The sequence below is a fragment of the Echiichthys vipera genome (assembly GCF_963691815.1).
Source record: "Echiichthys vipera genome assembly, chromosome: 1".
NCBI lineage: Eukaryota > Metazoa > Chordata > Actinopteri > Perciformes > Trachinidae > Echiichthys > Echiichthys vipera.
The window spans coordinates 37,040,501-37,053,000 of record NC_139826.1 but is presented as its reverse complement, the minus strand read 5'-3'; the positions used below and the strand labels follow the sequence as shown (position 1 = coordinate 37,053,000).

The 12,500-nt window shown below is 42.5% G+C and overlaps 1 protein-coding gene across 1 annotated transcript in view; it reads right to left on the bottom strand.

Moving 5' to 3' along the window:
* gch1 (GTP cyclohydrolase 1) overlaps positions 1–12,500 on the bottom strand; it is a gene marked incomplete at both ends in the record, with an annotated part of 26,272 nt that overhangs the window by 7,684 nt on the left and 6,088 nt on the right. The window contains one exon of the mRNA XM_083911018.1: positions 1,218–1,327. Coding sequence (XP_083767144.1) covers positions 1,218–1,327 — 110 coding nt within the window. The remainder of the gene's footprint in view (positions 1–1,217; positions 1,328–12,500) is intronic.

Sequence of the window (12,500 nt, the reverse complement as noted above, 5' to 3'; positions counted from 1 at the left end):
ATCTTTTTTCATCAAATTATCAATAATCGCAACTTCCTGCAAGAAAAACGTCACTTTTATTGATTCAGTCAGAAAATAAAGCTTTTAGTTCTTATGTTCACCCACGCAGGCCAAGGTTTCCACCATTTAGCATCTTTTTGTGCTGGTTTTGCAACTATTTTTAGTTATTTTGCATCTTTCCGTGGTGTTTTTGCATCTATTTGTAGACATTTTGCATCTATTTTTAGTCATTTTGCGTCTTTTTGAGGTCGTTTTGTGGGTTTTTTATGTATTTTATGAGACTTTTGGGCCCCTTACATAATTTTTTCTGTTAGTTTTGCATTCATTTCAGTCATTTTTGCATCTTTTTGTGGTGGTTTTGCATCTATTTTTAGTCATTTTGCATCTTTTCGTGGTGGTTTTACAACTATTTTTAAAAATATTGCATCTATTTTTAGTCATTTTGCATCTTTTTCAGGTGGTTTTGCATCTATTTTTAGTCATTTTTGCATGTTTTTGTGGTGGTTTTGCATCTTTTTTTAGTCATTTTGCATCTTTTGGTGGTGGTTTTGCATCTATTTTTAGTCTTTTTGCATCTTTTAAAAAATATTTTGCATCTTTTTGTGGTAGTTTAACACCTATCTTAATAATTTTGCATCTATTTTTAGTCATTTTGTATCTTTTTGTGGTGGTTTTGCATCTATTTTTAGACACTTTGCATCTTTTTGTTGTTATTTTTTGTCTCCCTGTGGTCGTTTAGCATTCCTTTGAACATTTAGCATCTCCTTGTGATCACTTTGTGGGTTTTTTATGTATTTTATGAGACTTTTGGGCCCCTGGGACTGAGCCTGGTGGGCCCGTTCAGCAATCCATCCATGCCCATAAAACTTCAATTTGTCATGTTCCTGTGCAGATGATGTCTGGATTAGAGAGCTCTGCAGGTGGATTTTGTTCAGAGTCAAAAACTATGGACTGATTCAAGTGATCAACTCGTTAAAACTCCTGAAGCTGATCATTTATAGTAAATCAGCTGTTTTTGAAGCAGCTAAAGATCTGAAACACTAAAGTGATCAGGATTCATCCTCTGCAGTCACGAGTATTCCTGTAAAATGCCGGAGCGATCTGACGTGTAGATGTCAAACACATCTGCTGGACGGACTGAGTCAGAACGAGCGTCCTCACACTAATGTGATCTAAACACACGATCTGTGGATCCAAATGAAAAAGGAGCAGCTCACCCTGCCGAAGATGGGCACCAGGTGGTGTTCACACATGGAGAACATGTCGATGTCTTTGACGATCACCATCTCGTCGTGGTCTTCGTCGAAGATGGCGTCGTTCAGCACGTCTGCGGAGAGGAAACCAAAAGAACAAGTAATAAAATTCTCAGATTTACATTTAAAGTTAACACCCAAGGCTATCTTTCTGCACTTTGTACCTTTATTTTATGTGTTTTAAAAGAGTTTATCTCTGGATTTTATATTTTAAAAGTCATATTTTCATGTGAAAGTCTCAAATCCACAGAGAAACGCACACAGCCCGTATTCAAAAACTGTTCCTTTGATAAACACGGACCAATCAGAGCCGACTTTCAGGTCGTTTCAGGTTTAAAACCAAAACGTTTGGAAGGAAATTCATTCATTCAAACCTGATTCAGTGGGGACTAGAGAAAGTTTGCACACGTGGAAAAATGTTCACCGTATTTTTTCCTCGGTGGATTTCTTGCGGAAATATGTGACCAATGAATCAAGCAATCAACCAACAAATAAACACGTAAACACACGTGCACGAACGGCCGCGGGGCGCCGGACACCTGGCTGGAGCGAGAAAGAAAGGAGAAAATGAACTCGTCTGCTGCTCAGAGACTAAAAATGAGTCAGTTACAGTCGTGTTCAATCACGTTTAACGTCACTCAGCTCATTACGGTTTTAAAGTTTTGTAAAGTTTTTAATTCTAGCCTCAGCTCTCTTCATTCGACTTGAACAATGAGACCAAGTTGCAGCTGATGCAACACGACCTGCAGGTGGGGGGGTCTCGGACGCGCCTGGCCTCAGTTGACTACAAAATGACAAGGCGACGCGTGCGGATTTACCACTTTCCCTCGCCGCGTTTTCACATCGCGCAGGTGACAAACGTCTTTTTAAAAGAGACGGGCGCTAAAACGGAGCGTTTCTGTTTCAAGCATGAACCTGAAAATGAGCTGAACACAGGACCTTTAGCGTGTATATAAGCCCCCACCACAGTGACTTCCTGGTTGTACTTTTGCAGGTGTGTAGACCAGGAAGTCTGCGAGTGTCGAGTGTTCATCCAGAGGGGCCTCGAAGGACGTTCTGCTGACATCCAGAGAGACTTCACTGGTTTAACTTCCCACAATTCATTGCAATGTGGACTAGAGCCGGACCAAGCCTCAGCCACAGCGACTTCCTGGTTGATCCAATCAGGAGTTCCAAAAACTGCAGTTCTCTGAGTGTCCACTAGGAGCAGGTTTCATAACAGAGCAGTTTCTCATTGACCCCCATGTTAAACAGGCCGTTTACACAGCATCATTAAACCTGTTTAAGGACAAAAGAACATTCTAGTCTGTGTGTTTAGCTCATATCTCCATGACAACACTGAGGGGGGTGATTGTTTTTGTACCAGGCTAGTTTTTATTTTATTGGAGGTTAAAGTTTATGAATAATTAGGGGCGTGGCCTCTGTGACAGCTAGCCTCTGGCCCTCACTTCTCCTCGGAGGTAAATGTCAACCAGATGGACGTATGCCCCTCCCCCCAGCGTCACATACATGCCCTTTTTTGGTCAGAGGAAATGAGGCGGAGTCAAAGTCTGACAGGATGGAGACTCCCGTAGGCGAGGACGATTGGATGGAGTTGAGAGAACGGACCCTGACGGAGACGCTACGTCCGTTTTTATCCAGTCTGCGATAAAAAACCACCGTGCGTCACTTCCTGTCACCTCGAGGACGGACAGGTGGAAACCACCAGGCACGCCCGGTTCACCGCCGCTTTTTTTAATCACCGTCTTTGGTGTTTCTCTCCTGCAAACACCGCTGTCTAATTATAGCTCTCTTGCTTCCATACGCTCCTTCCTGTTGTGGCTTTATTGCATTTTTCAGTTCAATAAACCGCTTTATCTGTTTGCAGACGCCTCTCGCGCTCACCGAGGCATTTTCTTTAATTTCCTGACCGGCTATCTGTCGCAGGGAAGGGAGCGAGGGTGTGGAGGGGAGAGGGAGGAGGTCACACAAGCAACAGAGACACAGACTTGTTGCTTCAGACTCTGCAGCTCATTGTACGACCGCGTGCGTGCAAACAGGGCAACAGGTGGTTTTAAACGCGGGCGGGTCACGACGCCACGGCAGCCTTCATCACCGCGCACACACTTCTGCTTTGTCTCAAGTGTTTTCTCTGCAGACAGCTTCAGTCTCACGGCTCAGGTGTTGTTCTCAGGCTCAGATTTATCGGTTCATCCTTTCTCGGTCCCTGTTCTTCGATAAATCTCTCCTCTGATTGTTCTGATAGTTGCTGTTGCTGCTGCGTTGTTGTGACGTCAGCTGGTGTCTGTCACATTTGAACATCTGACACGCTTTAAAGTCACGATAGAAACCTGTAATTAACGCACGCGCAGCCCGGTGCTTTAAATGTAATTAAACATAATTAAATAAGAGTCGATCGGCTATCGGCCTGATGGCGGTTGAGCCTCCTGATGGCAGCAGCTGATACGTGGAGGTTTCCGGCGTAGAGAGCGTTTATCTGAGCCGAGACTTCCAACGAGCAACTTAACACGTGACAATGAAGTTTTGCGTCATTTCAACTCTCGCCACACGTGACCCCTTACCTGACGTCTCTCTCTCCAGCCTTGAATAAATGGATAAAAATAATGGATAAATGGTAGAAAAAATAGCTAAGAATAATGGATAAATAGGAGAAATAAATTGGTAAAAATAATGGATAAATGGTAGAAATAAATAGGTAAAAATAATGGATAAATGGTAGAAAAAATAGCTAAGAATAATGGATAAATAGTAGAAATAAAAAGCAAAAAATAATGGATAAATGGTAAAAAAAAAAAAACTAAAAATAATGGATTAATGGGAGAAATTAATAGCTAAAAATAATTAATAAATGGGAGAAATAAATGGCTAGAAATAATTAATAAATAGTAGAAAAAACACCTAAAAATAATGGATAAATGGTAGAAATAAATTACTTAAAATAATAGATAAATGGTAGAAATAAATTACTTAAAATAATGGATAAATGGTAGAAATAAATAACTAAAATTAATGGATAAATGGTAGAAATAAATAGCTAAAAATAATGAATAAATGGGAGAAAAAACACCTAAAAATAATGAATAAATGGTAGAAATTAATAACTAAAAATAATGGATAAATGGTAAAAAAAATAACTAAAAATAATGAATAAATGGTAGAAATAAATAGCTATAAATGAATGGATAAATGCTAGAAATTAATAACTAAAATAATGGATAAATGCTAGAAATTAATAACTAAAATAATGGATAAATGCTAGAAATTAATAACTAAAATAATGGATAAATGCTAGAAATTAATAACTAAAATAATGAATAAATGGTAGAAAAAATAACTAAAAATAATGAATAAATGGGAGAAATAAATATGTAAAAATAATGGATAAATTGTCAAAATAAATAGTTTAAATAAAGGATAAATGGTAGAAAAATAACTAAAATAATGTATAAATGGTAGAAATGGTAGAAAGTAGACATAATGTATTTTAAGAACATTGGAAATACTTCGAGTTAAGAATAAAAGCCTTCATGTTTGTATCCGACGTTTATTTTGATTAAGAAAAGAAAGGTTAAAGGTTTAAAATGTAAATAATTAAGGACAATAATTTAGAGTAATATTAGTTTTATATTGTTTACTTTCCTTTTGTATTGCTGACACTTTACGGATACTTTACAGATACTTTACGGATACTTTACTGATACTTTACGGATACTTTACAGATACTTTACTGATACTTTACAGATACTTTACAGATACTTTACGGATACTTTACAGATACTTTACGGATACTTTACAGATACTTTACAGATACTTTACGGATACTTTACGGATACTTTACGGATACTTTACAGATACTTTACAGATACTTTACAGATACTTTACAGATACTTTACGGATACTTTACGGATACTTTACAGATACTTTACAGATACTTTACGGATACTTTACAGATACTTTACAGATACTTTACAGATACTTTACGGATACTTTACAGATACTTTACAGATACTTTACTGATACTTTACAGATACTTTACGGATACTTTACGGATACTTTACGGATACTTTACAGATACTTTACAGATACTTTACGGATACTTTACAGATACTTTACAGATACTTTACGGATACTTTACGGATACTTTACAGATACTTTACAGATACTTTACTGATACTTTACAGATACTTTACGGATACTTTACGGATACTTTACAGATACTTTACAGATACTTTACGGATACTTTACAGATACTTTACAGATACTTTACAGATACTTTACGGATACTTTACGGATACTTTACGGATACTTTACTGATACTTTACGGATACTTTACGGATACTTTACGGATACTTTACAGATACTTTACAGACACTTTACGGATACTTTACAGATACTTTACGGATGCTTTACGGATACTTTACAGATACCTTACAGATACTTTACGGATACTTTACAGATACTTTACGGATACTTTACAGATACTTTACAGATACTTTACAGATACTTTACAGATACTTTACGGATACTTTACGGATACTTTACGGATACTTTACAGATACTTTACAGATACTTTACGGATACTTTACAGATACTTTACAGATACTTTACGGATACTTTACTGATACTTTACGGATACTTTACAGATACTTTACGGATACTTTACGGATACTTTACAGATACTTTACGGATACTTTACAGATACTTTACGGATACTTTACGGATACTTTACGGATACTTTACTGATACTTTACGGATACTTTACGGATACTTTACGGATACTTTACAGATACTTTACAGACACTTTACGGATACTTTACAGATACTTTACGGATGCTTTACGGATACTTTACAGATACCTTACAGATACTTTACAGATACTTTACAGATACTTTACGGATACTTTACAGATACTTTACAGATACTTTACAGATACTTTACAGATACTTTACGGATACTTTACGGATTCTTTACGGATACTTTACAGATACTTTACAGATACTTTACGGATACTTTACAGATGGTATAAAGGCAAAAATAAGCCTGTTGTTTGGTATTGATTATGTGGTTTACTGTATATTGTGTGAAATGGATCGGTGCAAAAATAATAATAATGTTTCTGTCTGTTGCATATTCACACACACACACACACACACACACACACACACACTCATTGTAACGGTTTCTCCTTTATAATGTGTAACCAACGGATTCATTCATGCAATACGACTCTGTTAACTACAGGTTTTTGAGATCATGTGCATATATTTGTTTATGCAGATGACGCCGCGCTTTGAGTTAAATGCTTTCACAACAGAATACACTGTCCCGCTGACACCGCTGCAGTCTGCAGAACTGCACCTGTCTGGAGTCTAACACACTTTAAACCTTTACGACCAACAACAAATGAAGAAGATCTGGTTCTGGATGCTGTTCGCCTTCAGAGCGACACTGCAATAAAGTGGTAATCCTGTTTTCTAAGTTATGTAATCAGGAACAGAGGAGAGGAAAATAGGAGAAGAACAGAGGAGAGGAACAGAGGAGAGGAACAGAGGAGAGGAACAGAGGAGAGGAGAGGAACAGAGGAGAGGAACAGAGGAGAGGAACAGAGGAGAGGAACAGAGGAGAGGAACAGAGGAGAGGAACAGAGGAGAAGAACAGAGGAGAGGAACAGAGGAGAGGAACAGAGGAGAGGAACAGAGGAGAGGAACAGAGGAGAGGAACAGAGGAGAGGAACAGAGGAGAGGAACAGAGGAGAGGAACAGAGGAGAGGAGAGGAACAGAGGAGAGGAACAGAGGAGAGGAACAGAGGAGAAGAACAGAGGAGAGGAACAGAGGAGAGGAACAGAGGAGAGGAACAGAGGAGAGGAACAGAGGAGAGGAACAGGGGAGAGGAACAGAGGAGAGGAGAGGAGAGGAACAGAGGAGAGGAGGGGAACAGAGGAGAGGAGAGGAGAGGAACAGAGGAGAGGAACAGAGGAGAGGAGAAGAACAGAGGAGAGGAACAGAGGAGAGGAGGGGAACAGAGGAGAGGAACAGAGGAGAGGAACAGATGAGAGGAGAAGAACAGAGGAGAGGAGAGGAGAGGAACAGAGGAGAGGAGGGGAACAGAGGAGAGGAACAGAGGAGAGGAGGGGAACAGAGGAGAGGAACAGAGGAGAGGAACAGATGAGAGGAACAGAGGAGAGGAACAGAGGAGAGGAACAGAGGAGAGGAACAGAGGAGAGGAACAGAGGAGAGGAACAGAGGAGAGGAACAGAGGAGAGGAGAGGAACAGAGGAGAGGAACAGAGGAGAGGAACAGAGGAGAGGAGAAGAACAGAGGAGAGGAACAGAGGAGAAGAACAGAGGAGAGGAACAGAGGAGAGGAGAAGAACAGAGGAGAAGAACAGAGGAGAGGAGAGGAACAGAGGAGAAGAACAGAGGAGAGGAACAGAGGAGAGGAACAGAGGAGAGGAACAGAGGAGAGGAACAGAGGAGAGGAACAGAGGAGAGGAACAGAGGAGAGGAGAGGAACAAAAGAGAGGAACAGAGGAGAGGAACAGAGGAGAGGAGAGGAACAGAGGAGAGGAACAGAGGAGAGGAACAGAGGAGAGGAACAGAGGAGAGGAACAGAGGAGAGGAACAGAGGAGAGGAACAGAGGAGAGGAACAAAAGAGAGGAACAGAGGAGAGGAACAGAGGAGAGGAACAGAGGAGAGGAGAGGAACAAAAGAGAGGAACAGAGGAGAGGAGAGGAACAGAGGAGAGGAACAGAGGAGAGGAGAGGAACAGAGGAGAAGAACAGAGGAGAGGAGAGGAACAGAGGAGAGGAACAGAGGAGAGGAACAGAGGAGAAGAACAGAGGAGAAGAACAGAGGAGAGGAACAGAGGAGAGGAACAGAGGAGAGGAACAGAGGAGAGGAGAGGAACAGAGGAGAGGAGAGGAACAGAGGAGAGGAACAGAGGAGAAGAACAGAGGAGAGGAACAGAGGAGAGGAACAGAGGAGAGGAACAGAGGAGAGGAACAGAGGAGAGGAACAGAGGAGAAGAACAGAGGAGAGGAACAGAGGAGAGGAACAGAGGAGAGGAGAGGAACAGAGGAGAGGAACAGAGGAGAGGAACAGAGGAGAGGAACAGAGGAGAGGAACAGAGGAGAAGAACAGAGGAGAGAAGAGGAACAGAGGAGAGGAGAGGAACAGAGGAGAGGAACAGAGGAGAGGAACAGAGGAGAGGAGAGGAACAGAGGAGAGGAACAGAGGAGAGGAGAGGAACAGAGGAGAGGAACAGAGGAGAGGAGAGGAACAGAGGAGAGGAGAGGAACAGAGGAGAGGAACAGAGGAGAGGAACAGAGGAGAGGAACAGAGGAGAGGAACAGAGGAGAGGAACAGATGAGAGGAACAGAGGAGAGGAACAGAGGAGAGGAACAGATGAGAGGAGAGGAACAGAGGAGAGGAACAGAGGAGAGGAGAGGAACAGAGGAGAGGAGAGGAACAGAGGAGAGGAACAGAGGAGAGGAACAGAGGAGAGGAGAGGAACAGAGGAGAGGAACAGAGGAGAGGAACAGAGGAGAGGAACAGAGGAGAGGAACAGAGGAGAGGAGAGGAACAGAGGAGAGGAACAGAGGAGAGGAACAGAGGAGAGGAACAGAGGAGAGGAACAGAGGAGAGGAGAGGAACAGATGAGAAGAACAGAGGAGAGGAACAGAGGAGAAGAACAGAGGAGAGGAACAGAGGAGAGGAGAGGAACAGAGGAGAGGAACAGAGGAGAGGAGAGGAACAGAGGAGAGGAACAGAGGAGAGGAACAGATGAGAGGAACAGAGGAGAGGAACAGAGGAGAAGAACAGAGGAGAGGAACAGAGGAGAGGAACAGAGGAGAGGAACAGAGGAGAGGAACAGAGGAGAGGAACAGAGGAGAGGAGAGGAACAGAGGAGAGGAACAGAGGAGAGGAACAGAGGAGAGGAGAGGAACAGAGGAGAGGAACAGAGGAGAGGAGAGGAACAGAGGAGAGGAACAGAGGAGAGGAACAGAGGAGAGGAACAGAGGAGAGGAGAGGAACAGAGGAGAGGAACAGAGGAGAGGAACAGAGGAGAGGAACAGAGGAGAGGAACAGAGGAGAGGAACAGAGGAGAGGAACAGAGGAGAGGAACAGAGGAGAGGAACAGAGGAGAGGAGAGGAACAGAGGAGAGGAACAGAGGAGAGGAACAGAGGAGAGGAACAGAGGAGAGGAGAGGAACAGAGGAGAGGAACAGAGGAGAGGAACAGAGGAGAGGAGAGGAACAGAGGAGAGGAGAGGAGAGGAACAGAGGAGAAGAACAGAGGAGAGGAGAGGAACAGAGGAGAGGAACAGAGGAGAGGAACAGAGGAGAGGAGAGGAACAGAGGAGAGGAACAGAGGAGAGGAACAGAGGAGAGGAGAGGAACAGAGGAGAGGAGAGGAGAGGAGAGGAGAGGAGAGGAAAAGAGGAGAGGAGAGGAACAGAGGAGAGGAACAGAGGAGAGGAACAGAGGAGAGGAGAGGAACAGAGGAGAGGAACAGAGGAGAGGAGAGGAACAGAGGAGAGGAGAGGAACAGAGGAGAGGAGAGGAACAGAGGAGAAGAACAGAGGAGAGGAGAGGAACAGAGGAGAGGAACAGAGGAGAGGAACAGAGGAGAGGAGAGGAACAGAGGAGAGGAACAGAGGAGAGGAACAGAGGAGAGGAACAGAGGAGAGGAACAGAGGAGAGGAGAGGAACAGAGGAGAGGAACAGAGGAGAGGAACAGAGGAGAGGAACAGAGGAGAGGAACAGAGGAGAGGAACAGAGGAGAGGAACAGAGGAGAGGAACAGAGGAGAGGAACAGAGGAGAGGAGAGGAACAGATGAGAGGAGAGGAACAGAGGAGAGGAACAGAGGAGAGGAACAGAGGAGAGGAACAAAGGAGAGGAACAGAGGAGAGGAACAGAGGAGAGGAACAGAGGAGAGGAACAGAGGAGAGGAGAGGAACAGAGGAGAGGGGAGGAACAGAGGAGAGGAACAGAGGAGAGGAGAGGAACAGAGGAGAGGAGAGGAACAGAGGAGATCCAGATCTGAACCAGGTCAGATAAATAAAGACTAACGCATCATTAAACGCTTTGGTTTTGTTTTATTAAATAAATATTTAATCATCACAACATGAGGGAGAGCTGGCCTCATATCTATGCAACTACCATTTATCCATTATTTTATAGATATTAATTTCTACCATTTATTCATTATATTTTAAGCTGTTTTCCCCCATTTATCCATTATTTTACCTATTTATTTTTCACATTTATCCATTATTTTACCTATTTATTTTTCACATTTATCCATTATTTTTACCTGTTTATTTCTACCATTAATTTATTATTTTTAGTTATTAATTTCTACCATTTATTCATTATATTTATCAGTTTATTTCTACTATTTATTCGTTATATTTTTAGCTATTTTTTAACCATTACTTTATTATTTTTACCTATTTATTTCTACCATTTATCCATTATTTTTACCTATTTATTTCTACCATTTATCCATTATTTTTACCTGTTAATTTCAACTATTAATTTATTATTTTTATCTATTTATTTCTACCATTTATTCATTATTTTTACCTATTTATTTCTACCATTTATTCATTATTTTTACCTATTTATTTCTACCATTTATCCATTATTTTTATAAATATTTCTACCATTTATCCACTTAATTATTACTGATAAAAAATTACAACCAAACTACAAAGTAAGAAAGAGCAATTACTCCTTCTTACGTCACACACACACACACACACACACACAACCATACACGCACACGCACAAAGACACAGACACACACACAACCATACACGCACAAAGACACAGACACACACACGCACACACACACACTGAAGGAAATAACATGAAGTCAACCTTAACTAAATAAAGGGCAGCTGGTTCGGACGCCGTGGGTGACAGAAATACGAGGCTGCGATCAGGTAATGACAGTGTTACTCATCATCAGCTCCACATTCAATTGTGCCGCCGCCTCCTGTGTGTGTGTGTGTGTGTGTGTGTGTGTGTGTGTGTGTGTGTGTGTCTGTTTATGAATACAACACGCACACACACACACACATAGTGAAGAGGCCACATGTTGACACATCATGAATGAAGCAGGAAACGGAGTGAATGACTGAATAAACAAGGTTATTCATTTATTGTTCAGGGAGCCAGAAGTGTGTGTGTGTGTGTGTGTCCTATACATAGTCTTAACCCTAGGCTGTTTCATGAGTCACCCTTGTGCATCGTAGAAAAGGAACGATGTGTTTGAGCGACCGTTAAAAACAGCTGCACGTCCCATAATCCTCCGCGTTCATGTTTGTTCTTCTGTTTATCTCATTGTTATTAAATTAACTGAATCTGAAGACGACCTGATGCTTCGAGCTCACGTCTGGCTGGAGGCTTTTGTGTGTGTGTGTGTGTGTGTGTGTGTGTGTGTGTGTGTGTGTGTGTGTTGCTAGGCAACCACACAATCAGCTGTCAGTCTTTCAGGACAAGTGTTTTGGCTCAGGAGCTCACAGCCCCGTCACGTGATCTCACCACGTACGCCTTCATCGGTAACGTTTCGCCATTCGTTATATGAAACAACCGTACTGCGACTAATGCAAATTAATGTTCTATCATCCTTTAAACGGTTTAGTCGTTTCTTTTTAGTGCTGATCTGGACTCTGATGCACCAATCACTCTGCAGTTAGTGTCCTCACTGAGCAGAGGGTGCTGCTGGGAGCCCCTTCACTCTGCAGTTAGTGTCCTCACTGAGCAGAGGGTGCTGCTGGGAGCCCCTTCACTCTGCAGTTAGTGTCCTCACTGAGCAGAGGGTGCTGCTGGGAACCCCTTCACTCTGCAGTTAGTGTCCTCACTGAGCAGAGGGTGCTGCTGGGAGCCCCATCACTCTGCAGTTAGTGTCCTCACTGAGCAGAGGGGGCTGCTGGGAGCCCCATCACTCTGCAGTTAGTGTCCTCACTGAGCAGAGGGGGCTGCTGGGAGCCCCTTCCCCGTCCCAAAGCACTCCCAGGCGCCACTTTCTCATTACATTTAGAGACTTTTCACAGCTTCTTAGAACTGGATTTAGAAACAGAGCCTAGAGCAGTTTAGCTCCTTATTCAGAGCATCAGGGAAAAGGGAGAAATCTGTGCTGGGCCTCATTCAGTCCCATGCATGTGGCTCAGAGTCCAGTTCAGTAAACAGTCTCTGGGTCCGTCTCTGTCCTCTCACTCAGCAGCACTGTTGTTGTTA